Here is a 12,232-nt window from a genome sequence, read left to right on the forward strand (position 1 = left end):
GGATATGAATTGGCTCCTTTGTCAAGCACACTTTTCTTTTCCAATAATTTTTATTGAAGAATTTTAGACAAGACATTAAGGTACAAGTGTGTTCAGTTAAATGTCAAGCAATGGTATCGCATCGGAAGATAACATACCCCCTTATCCTAATCATATAACACCTAAGAGCTATTAAGGTGGTAGTCTGCAACCAACTGTACCCTGAAGAGTGGGATGATAACTTACAAAAAGCAGTGGTTGATGTCATCCATGTGTTGTGAATAGTTTGAGGGTCATAATCTCACATACATTGTATACACATTGTAGAATTGCAATTCTACAATGTGTATACTGTTCTTAAAAGGCTATGAAACAAAAAAAAAGGTTCCATTGAACCAAACAAAGTTATCAGTGGCCAGCAAGAGAACACCATGCTTCCATACCTAGGCCAGGCTAGAAAGAACTTCAAGCTTGCACCAATGCGTTCATAGAGAATGAGTATGAGAACTGAAAAGAAGGAAAGAAGGAATAGAACAAGAGAGAAGAAAAAGAAAAAAATAAGAGATATGAAGCTGATCACTACGTCCCCAACGACTGACCCCCGGGCCACCCCGCCAGCTAAGGAGATTGGAGGTATCTAATCCTGGGATTCCAGACTTTTTCAAATCAAAGTTGTTTATCCTGGAGGATGCTAGCCAACTTTTCATTAATCATGATCCAAGGAATGTTATGTTTGGCAAGCGCAAGGTTAATCATAGGAAATTTCTATGCTTGCACTATAGTGATTTTAGCTGCAAAAAGAATAAAGAAGGCAAAGGTTCTGATATGTTTAGGTAACTCAATCGACAGGTTAGAAAATAATGCTATCTTTACATTTTTGGGGACATTCAACTTTGTCACAGAGTAAAGCAGGTTAAATCTCCTTATTCAAAACCATTGGACCTTCGGGAAGGTCCACCAAATATGGAACATGTTACCCTCTTGCCCGCACCTGCTGAAATGTCAAACACACTTTTAACATTTTATTAAAGCCTTCCCCAATGCCATATTGCCAGGTACAAACTTATAGAGGACAAATGTGCTGTCAGCCGCAGCCACCATTTTTTTTAAGTCCAACACAAGGAAAGACAGCTCCTCTGTCCTCGGCAAAATGGTGAATTACATATGGTGCCAACTGCTTTCCATGCTGGCCTAGCATGTGCAGTTCAGTCGCAAAATGGCAGTGGGAAATACCTCTGTTGGAATGTTAGAACTGTGCCTCCACCACCATGTTGTGTCATTGGTACTGAGGAGGTATGGGGGCTGCCATTGTTGACCTCTAGTATGCTGGTTGCTTGACATTACTTCTGACTCATTGACTTCAGTATTTTCTTGGTTGCTAATATAAAAATAAATACGCAGATTATGACTTTTGATTTAAATTTCCCTGATATGCAGGTAATTAGTTTAAAACATACTGAAGACATCAGATTGACATGAAGGCCAAACACTATTTTGGGAGGTCAGCAATGGCTGCCACCATATTTCCCTCATGACAGGTTTCCTTTAAAGGCTAAGTGGTGGAGTGAAGGGGGAAGTACAACCACCACACTCCAGATGCTACACTGAAAGTACCATTCTGAGGACCTCCATACTCCATATGCTGCATTAAACATTGCATAGTCTGGCTTGCCAGACTCTCCATATACTGCGCTTTAAGTTACAAACCCAATATGCAATATACTGTATACTATTCATAAACCCCAGCACTCCAGAAGCATAGACATCACAAAAATGGACTGCAATCCAGGTGATCTCCATATGCGTCTTCAAAAAAACACACACTCTACCAATGCTGCCTGCCTTAGACTGAAAAATCTCAAGAATATTTATTACATTGCACATTATGTTACATACTGTGAACTGCCACAATCTACATACTGCACTGTACATTGTATATTCTGGACTGTTGCAATATATACGAGGTGTTACAATTTAATTTCCAGAATGCCTGTGTCCTAGCACTATGGTAATGAGTTACGCAGCCATTCACACTCGAACGTGATCTGACATGTTCTAACTTGCACTTGCCTGGGTCGCAGACCAGTTGACTCAGTCTTTATGGAGTAGTAGAAGAAATAACGTGTGTGTGCTGAGCTGTTGGCAGAAAATAAGTAACAGGAATCTGGAGCAGCGGATTAACTTCAAATTTTGCATAACAATTGGTAAAAGTGCGAGTAAAACTTGCTCTGTTACAACAAGCTTATAGTAAACATTCCATAAAGAAATCAAGTGTTTTTGAATGCAAAGGAGAGATGCAAATGTGGAAAATGAAAAAGTTATGGGGATCTGTTTAAAGGAAAAGAGTAGAATTCTGGCCTGACATGTGGACTCTCCACCACAACAATGCTCCTGCACATTATGCATTTCATTCACATTAAGTGAATTTAGTTCACTTTAAGTGTTTGTGAATTCCTGACCCAGAAATCCAATCTGAAACTTGACCAACTACCTTATTTTCCCGACTTAGTAGCTTAGCACCCTGTGACTTTCGGCGGTTTTCAAAATTAAAAAATGCCATACAAGGACACAGATTTGATGAAATTCCAAACATCCGTCGTCTAAAAAAGTGTGTCACTTCACAACGGTGAAGTGAAATTGAAGGTGACAACAGCTGCTAGTGTATAGGTAAGCAAACATTTTTTTTTTACAGTCAGTACAGTAAGGGAATTAAATTGTCACACCTCGTACACTGTGATGTACATTATATACTCTGGACTGCAACACTCCAAAAGCTGTGCTGCACATTAAATACTGGCTGTGGATTGCCATGATTCAGACCTCTGAGCTATACGTTACATACTCCACAATACCTAATGATTACATTGATAGTTATATAGTTAGTCTGGCTGAAAAAAGACAAAAGTCTATCCAGTTCAACCATTAAAAAAAAAAAAAAAGAAGTTATAATCCTATACCCACAGTTGATCCAGAGGAAGGCAATAAAACCCAGCAAAGCACGATCCAATTTGCTCCTGCAGGGGAAATAATTTATTCCTGATCCCCCGAGAGGCAATCGGATATTCCTTGGATCAACTTTACCTATAAATGTTAGTATCCAGTTATATTCTGTTTATCTGGGAAAGAATCCAGGACTTTTTAAAGCAATCCACTGAGCTGGCCAGAAACAACTTTTGAGGGAGTCTATTCCACATTTTCACAGCTCTCACTGTGAAGAAACCTTACATACCATACCCCTTCATTCTGGACACTGTGCTATACTCCATAAAGATGAATATGCATCTTCTCCATACAAAGGACAGCATATATTACAATTTGAAATTGTCCAGCAAACAGGAAAGCTTCAGAGCGGTGACTCAAGTATTCTGCCTCTAGTATAATATTCCATGCTCCAGGTTCCCAGTTTTCAAAGATATGAGAGCACATAGCTCAGTATTCAATCTGGAAAATTGCTTTAACACATGTATTAGTGATTATTCTGACTGCATCACTAGACAGTTGTAATGTCAAATAAAATGCTTTAAGCTTTATGCAAATAATTGTTTTTTAAACGGTAAACTTGATGAAATATTGCCTCATTAACACACATATTCCAGCACAATGTGAACGTCGAAATATCTTTTTAAATTGTTCAGTAGCAGCTGTGTAGCAACTCCACTCAAGCTGTTCTACCCAATGCTTTATAAACTGTAACTAGAGCCTTACAATTCTGGGACTGATTTTCATTAGTATTATACCATCTATTCCCTGTAAAGCCGACCAGATTAGAAACTTATATTGTGCACATAAAATGAATACATAATATGGCAAAAACTCAATTTTGAAGGCATATATTCATGGTTATATTGTACAACTGATAAAACACTTTAATCATTTTTATAGGCTCAGGTTTTGGCATCAGGAATTACAATTTCTAATTATGGTACCAAGATATCAAATAAAATGGGATAGCTTATTAAACCTGTACAAAGGTGAGGAGCAAGATATGAAATGGGATGTGTAATTTCGCTTGTGGGATGTGTGATAACTTGCTTACAGGGGGCCATGTCATTTTTTGTCAATTGTCATGAAGGCCTTTAAGTGTGTTTGCATTTTTGCAGTCATACTGGGATAACACTTGCTTTATATTTGTTGCATGTTCCCAGTACCACGTCAACTTAAAGCTGAACTTCAGGAATTCAGCCACTTTGTAAAATGTGTAGGCATTAAGTCCAATGATGTGCATTGCCACATGGACTTTTTTTTTACATCTGAAAGTTTTATGAAACTTCAGGAGGATAGCTATCACTACACTCCCATGGCTCATAGAAGAGAGACGCTGTGCTCTCACACACGGCATCTATTCCCGCCCCTCCCTCCTGAAGCCCTTGTGTTTTGTGAGTGAGTTCACAAAATACAAAGCACTCTGTGACTGACCAGAGGGAGAGGAGGGGTGGGAAGAGCAGCTTGCATGCAACTCTGCAGGTATAGGAGCTGTGACCAGAAGAACCAGTGTTGGAGCTCTGGAAATGTAGTGATAGCTATCCTCCTAAACCTCCATAAAACTGTGAAAGCTTTGTCCACGATGTAGCAAGCACCTAATTGGACTTGTATACCTGTACATTTAAAAAAATGTCTGAATTACTCAATTAATGAATTACTTACTGAATTAATGTCTGAGTTCAGCTTTAAAAAAATTCTGGTTACCTTTTTAAGTGCATTTTACTTGCTTAAAATCTTAATATGCACTCCATGTTTCCTATTATTTAGGAGGTGACTGTGGAGTAATGTTTTTCATAATCAATCCTGTCTGAACTGTGTTCACTGTTCTTCATTTTTAGCTGTTCAGTAGAACCAAACATTTTCTGTCCCAACAAATGGTTAAAAATTTAGAAACTGCCCTCCTTCATTGTATGTTAATGAGGAATAGCTCAGTCTATGTTGGGACAAAGACACATTGGGGTTTATTTACTAAAGCTGGAGAGTCCAAAATCAGACTCCCTTCTGCATAGAAACCAATCAGCTTCCAGGTTTCATTGCCAAAGCTTCATTGAACAAGCTGAGGTTAGAAGCTGATTGGTTTCTATGCAGAAGGGAGTCTGATTTTGGACTCTCCAGCTTTAGTAAATAAACCCCATTGAGCCAGTTCAGAAATACCTAGAATCAGCCATGACACATTCTCCTTAGAAACATCTAAAAGGTAATAAATATATATATTTTTAAAAAATTTTAGGTATACTGTGTGAATGGGAACACATAGCAAACATTTAGTGGGACTTTCCAAAATTTGACTGTAAAAGTGGAAATACTCTTTCAAGTGGAAGAGAGGGAAATGAAAAGGACATACAAAATACTTCTTAGTAGTACATACATGATTCCCTTTGTTTTATCTTTTTAAAGCCCGGGTACCCAACTTACTGCCCTTTGACACTTTTTGTGCTGCCCTCTGGGCCCCTGCAGACACTAATCTGTGTTTCCCTATTGCCATGTTATAGAAGTGATTTCTAGTAGTCTCACCTCCAAAAAAGTTTCTTGCACACAGTGATTTCTCCACATTCTCGGAATCTTTTGATAATATTATGTACTGTAGATGATGATCTATTGAAAGTCTTTGCAATTTTACGTTGAGGAACATTATTCTGAAATCGTTCAACAATTTTTAGACGCAGCTTTTCAGAGATTGGCGAACCTCTGGCCATCTTTACTTCTGAGACACTCTGACTCTCCAAGATACTCTTTTTATACCCAATCATATTACTGACCTGTTGCCAACTGATCTAATTAGTTGCAAAATGTTTTTCCAGCTCTTCCTTGTAAGTACCACTTACTTTGCCAGCTTTTTGTTGCCCTGTCCCAACTTTTTTTGAGATGTGTTGCTGCCATCAGTTTCAAAATTACCTTATTTTTTTCTTAAAATGATACATTTTCTCAGTTGATTTGTTTTCTATTTTCTAGTGTGACTAAAAGATGGGTTTATGAGATCTGCAAATCATTGCGTTCTGTTTTTATGTATTTTACACAGTGTTCCAACTTTTGGAGTTGGGGTTGTATTATGTCCGCAATCTCTGTCCATCTCCTGTATTATGTTCACAGTCTCTGGTCATATCTTGCACTATGTCCGCAGTCTCTGACAATATCCTGTACCATGTCCACAGTCTCTGACCATATCCTGTACCATGTCCATAGTCTCTGAATATATCCTGTACCATGTCCACAGTCTGACCATATCCTGTACCATGTCCATAGTCTCTGATTATATCCTGTACCATGTCCACAGTCTCTGACCATTTTCTGTACCATGTCCACAGTCTCAACCATATCCTGTACCATGTCCGCAGTCTCTGACCATATCTTGTACCATGTCCATAGTCTCTGACCATATCCTATACCATGTCCGCAGTCTCTGACCATATCCTGTACCATGTCCATAGTCTCTGACCATATCCTATACCATGTCCGCAGTCTCTGACCATATCCTATACCATGTCCGCAGTCTCTGACCATATCCTGTACCATGTCCGCAGTCTCTGACAATATCCTGTACCATGTCCACAGTCTCTGACCATATCCTGTACCATGTCCATAGTCTCTGACCATATCCTGTACCATGTCCACAGTCTCTGACCATATCCTGTACCATATCCATAGTCTCTGATTATATATTGTACCATGTCCACAGTCTCTGACCATTTTCTGTACCATGTCCACAGTCTCTACCATATCCTGTACCATGTCCGCAGTCTCTGACCATATCCTGTACCATGTCCATAGTCTCTGACCATATCCTATGCCATGTCCGCAGTCTCTGACCATATCCTGTACCATGTCCATAGTCTCTGATTATATCCTGTACCATGTCCACAGTCTCTGACCATTTTCTGTACCATGTCTACAGTCTCTGACCATATCTTATACCATGTCCACAGTCTATGACCATATCCTGTACCATGTCCACAGTCTCTGTTCATATCCACAGTCTCTGACCATATCCTGTACCATGCCCATAGTCTCTGACCATATCTTATACCATGTCCACAGTCTCTGACCATATCCTGTACCATGTCCAGTGTCTCTGACCATATCCTATACTATGTCTGCAGTGTCTGACCATATCCTATATCATGTCTGCAGTCTCTGACCATATCCTATATCATGTCTGCAGTCTCTGACCATATTCTGTACCATGTCCACAGTCTCTGACGATATCTTATGCCATGTCCACAGTCTATGACCATATCCTGTTCCATGTCCACAGTCTTTGACTTTATCCTGTTGTGTGATTGTTGTCTCTGGCACAGAACATCCACTGGATTTTATGTGTGGCCCTTTAGTGATGTCGAGAGCCACACTTGAGGCCCGCCATATCAAGAGACTTGACAGCCACTGCTCTAAAAACTCTGCAAGTACAGAAAAGATACCTGCTGATCTGCCAGAAATGCACTCCATTCATCATCAACAACAGTATATTGTGGGCTGACAACACAGAGCATTTTGACGGTCAGCCCTCTCAGTTTTTTTGCTAAACTACTCAAATTCTCCCACTCTTCTCTTTTCAACAACATAGACCCAGAATTATTCTGTAGTCCAAGATAAGATCTAGCAGGGCTAAATAGACTCCTTGAGATCACATAGTGTGAACATGGCAGCTTTGAATTTCTGACATGATCATCAGTTTTTTTTGTGCCTCCTCCCTGTATGCTGCCTAAACACCCCCTTGCTATCACACATTACCCGAAACATGTTAGTGTAGCCACCTCCGAGCCATTTGCTATACTACCTGTTGTGTTGATGTACAGCAGAGCTGTTTTACTTTGCAAAGTCTCTCTGTCAGTTGAGGAAAATAAGTTCCTAAACAACTTGTCAGCAGTGGAGTTCCATATGTACCACCCTCCTAGTCAGCTAGGGGGAGCTAGACTCCAATTGTTAGCCAGGAGGGCTGAGTAGCAGCCTGGGTGTGATAGCTAGCAGGGGTTAAATTGTGGTCAGAGCCAAGAGGCTATGCAGACTAGCTCTCCGGAATTTCCCCCTGCTCTAGGACTTTGGAGAAAGATCTAGAAGCAGTGGGTGGATCTGAGAAGTGACTCATCTGTACTCTTAGAGGTCCATGGCCAATCCCCAACAGGAAGCTTGGCAAGGGTCCAGGACATCCTTTAAGACTAACTGAGCCTGCTCAGCAGCAGGAGACTTGGAGGAGAGAGGTCGGGTGGAAGATGAAGATGTGAAGCTAGAGAGCAGGTGCCTGGGAGGGGGCCCAGATGGGAGCAGGGCTCACCTCCAGGCAGGAGGACCTTGGAAAGAGGAAAGCTTGGGACTTCACTGGCCCCCAGAGCGAGGACCACCTGTGCAGCAGGGAAGGAGCGGCCCAGCTAGAAGGCCTGGTTGCAGCCACCCACTCACCAGCAGCATAGAAGAAGGACTGAGTAAGTAGACCTGCACCACCTGAGCCAGATGGGGAAGGAGGACTCCAGGGTGGGAAACCAGATTAGCAACTACCCGGGATGTCTTATTTTAACGTGGCGGGCACTGGATTCCCTGCTTAGGGATTCCCCTCAGATAGCTGGATGAGGCTATAGCTGCTAGAAGTAATCATTGTGTTCTGCTGGCTGCGGAGGCTCCCTGCTGGTAGAACACAATAACGCTGTTGGAGAGATTTCCCCATCAACACAAACAGTGACTTTCTTTCCTTCCACCCATGGTGAAAGGAAAGAAAATCGTATAATCTATGGGTGTGTAAAATGGAACTTCACTCAAAAGTGGAAGTTCCATTTTTATTCCATCTCCCCCTCTCCTCTGCCATTTTTGGAATGTCTTTTTTTTGGGGAAGAGTGGGTACCCGATTTTTGCCTAGGCGATCAGAGCAGAAGTGTGTCCCCCACACCTCTTCCCGTGGCCTCTTGGGACATGCCACAGTTCCCAAGAGACTGCAGGACCATTCACAGGGTGCAGCACGCCTCGCGTATACGTAATAGTCAGTTGGCTATGAAGCAGCAAGGAGTAACAACCGGCTGTCTACAGTTAAGATGCCAATGCAGGGTACCCAAAGACTGGAAAAGAACCGGGTTGGGTGAGGACAGAGCTGGATCCCTGGAGAGGTGAATGTGCGTTTTTGAAAAATCAGCAGCTACAGTATTTGTAGCTGTTGATTTTTTAATTTTTGTTTACAGGTTGAAGATCCTCTTTAAGTCACCAGAAAACAACAGAAATCACTCTACAATTGGCTGACCTCCTAATGGCCAGAATTTATCTCCTGCAATCTTTATGTCCATATACGATCAGATTTTCACATGACTACATGGAAAACGCTTTGTTTGTGGAACAGCTTGTAGCAATGTATGCGTTTAGTTATGAAGAGGTGAAGTGCAGAGCATACAAAGCAGCAAAAGCCATCACCTTGACATACGTTCGAAAGTAAGAATCTGCCTTCCAGTCACTGAGCTGACATCTTGTTCTAACGTTCATGACACAGATGAGAAACAAATCAATATGAAAGCGTCCACTGACTGTAATTTGTTATACAATCTCAGCACCTAATGATCCAGCAGGCTGCACTTACAGAACACTTTACATGCCTTTACTGTGTCAGATCAATGAGCGCTGCCTGGATTTGTCAGTTAAGCTATAGCCATTGAGTAAAATTAATGGAAAGGAAGCGATGAGGAACAAGGCTCAATGTCTATAAAGGAGAAGCTAATTAAATTCCAAAGGTCTGACAGACGCAGATCAGCGTCCTCACCTGGCTTCTGAAAGAAACTTGTCCTTCAAATCTGGCGGCAAAGTCTCCCGGCAAGTTTTAACCGCAACGGGAGTGTTGTCAGCACGGAGACGCCCGCTGAACACCTCTCCGAAATTACCCTGTGGGAGATACAAAAGGATAATGCATTAATGAGGGATTCTGCAGCACAGGGTTTCACCATGCAGGAGAATGTTATGTCTGTACAATAGCAGAAATAGTACAAGATGTGTTCCATCATCAATGTCACCAGGCATAAAGGGCAAAGGAAGAATTCGCAGTTTCTTGCTTACAGACAAATGCAGATAGTAGAACGATAGCTTGATTACAGCTTCTAATCAGGGTAGACGCTAGTAACTAGGGTGACCAGACATCCCCAATTTTAGGGTGCTGTCCTTAAAGTGTCCCCAATTTTGTCCCCAGTTAAAAGAACGTGTCCCTGATTTCTTTTCAGCATTAATATTGGTGTCGTAGTGAAGCAAAAAAAAAAAAAGAGCGCACCAACCTTGCACATTACCTCAGTAGACTATGATTTTATTGAATATTAAATATATATACTCACAAACAAGGAAGTATAACAAGCATAACAGATCCTCAAAGGGACTTGGAAGTGTAGAGCCAGTGCGAATCACATCACGAGGGTAGACTCTCATAGTGAGCTCTGATGAAGAAGGGTCCCCCTTCAAAACGCATCAGCCTCCCTCTTAGAGTCTACCCTTGTGATGTGATTCGCACTGGCTCTACACTTCCAAGTCCCTTTGAGGATCTGTTATGCTTGTTATACTTCCTTGTTTGTGAGTATATATATTTATTATTCAATAAAATCATAGTTTACTGAGGTAATGTGCAAGGTTGGTGCGCTCTTTTTTTTGCTTCACTCTACAGTATCGGTTGGGCTTCACCAGCCTTGTTCTAGAGCTGCACAACCTTCCATGCATTGGTTAAACTGTTTTCAAGGGTCCCTTCCACCCTTGTTCTGCGTCCTAGAGTGCAGGAGGTGTTGTTTTCTGTTAATATTGGTGTCCCCTGGGAAGCTGTGTGGTAATTCCTTTTAGCAACGGGGGAAGGAGGCAGTGGGGTTTGTCTGCTCTGGGGTTATTGATGATGTCATATGCAGATATCACAAGGTCTACCTCCTCCCTCCCCTCTTGGCTTGTGTAGACTTTTTTGCAGGGAGGAAACTCACCAGCAGATGGTAGACTGTGAGGGTTCACCAACACCACCATGCCAAAGTCCAGTAAGTATAATTCAGGGAATGGGCATATGTGCTGGAAGTCATTTTGTCATTGGATGGGGGGATTGTATTTGGGAGTCACTCTTCTGGCCTCTATAATGTTATGCACTCTTGACCCAGAACAAAGTAGGCTCAGGTGGTAATAAACCATACCTCTTTAAGCCCCCCTCCCCCCGTTAGCACAATTTGACCACACTCAACATTTTGTGTAGTGTTGTACTATATCCGCCCCCTATTCCGCCCTTGCCCAACCCTAATAAATATGGTCATGGTCAGTAGGGTGCCCCCAGATTTTATTTTGAAAATCTAGTCACCTTACAGTAACAGGACAAGGCTTTTGCAGGATTTGGCATTGCAGGAGAAACCAATCCAAAAAAACAGTTTACCCCTCCATTGGAATCTGTCCATTAAAAGTCATACAACACAGGTTGTACATAGACTGTGCACAACTGTGGAAGGGACTCAAAAGGACCCACCTACTACATGCTGCCTATAAAAAACTACAGGAGGGGCGGAGACAGGACCAGTCACCATGCACAAAGAGAGAGCAATGACTGGTCTTTAACCCTTTGGCATCGACCGCCTCCTGGCCCTTTAAGGGTTCTAAAAGCCAGGAGGTGGAGGCGGGCATTCTGGTCATGTGACTGCTGGGATTAGCTGGTGTACAATCCAAACACACTGTAAAAATGGCTGTGTGTATAAGTGGGCGCTGCAGGGATGGTCGGCTGGAACCAACCAGAATCAACAAGGGAGAATATCACCTGCACACTGAGGATCACCAATATGGGTCCAAAAGATTTAATGAACGATCACATAGTTGCAGCAAGGGAACATTTTGGAGTCTTGCAGGACCCCTTCATCAGACATGTGACTAGGCAAACTAGGTGGCCCCCTGGGGTGCACTGCCCCCTAGGAGCATTTGTGCGCCGCACAGCCCAGCACTCTCTCTTTGTGGGATGCCGCCGCGTCATGAATGATCCTTCAGCTGAGAGAAGGGGCAGCAGAGGAGAGAAAGATAGGACAAAGGAAGATGCCGGGTGTCCGGGGCCAGTGTAGCAGCTGAGCTGCTGCTCTTTCAAGTGTTCCTCTCAGACTCAGTCCCTTACTGCAAGCCGACTGGTGGCTGCTGATCACTGTGGAGTTCCAGCCCTTCTCTTCCATTCACCAGCAGAGGCGGAGTTGCACCTGCGGAGGAAGGTAATATCTGACTCTGAAGTCTCCTGTCTGTGTGAGTGTGACCCGGCCGGCCATCCATCACATGTGCAATGTGTCAGTGAGTGATGACATCATCACAATCCCACAGGCTGCTC

General features: G+C 42.5%; 1 protein-coding gene across 1 annotated transcript in view; it reads right to left on the minus strand.

Moving 5' to 3' along the window:
- The window catches only part of FES (FES proto-oncogene, tyrosine kinase), a 248,334-nt gene that overhangs the window by 34,139 nt on the left and 201,963 nt on the right, over positions 1-12,232 (minus strand). The window contains exon 14 of the mRNA XM_089689378.1: positions 9,692-9,810. Coding sequence (XP_089545504.1) covers positions 9,692-9,810 — 119 coding nt within the window. The remainder of the gene's footprint in view (positions 1-9,691; positions 9,811-12,232) is intronic.

The sequence above is a fragment of the Staurois parvus genome, unplaced genomic scaffold (genome assembly GCF_062004578.1).
Source record: "Staurois parvus isolate SC_StPar_1 unplaced genomic scaffold, SC_StPar_1.0 ptg000472l, whole genome shotgun sequence".
Taxonomy (NCBI): Eukaryota; Metazoa; Chordata; class Amphibia; order Anura; family Ranidae; genus Staurois; species Staurois parvus.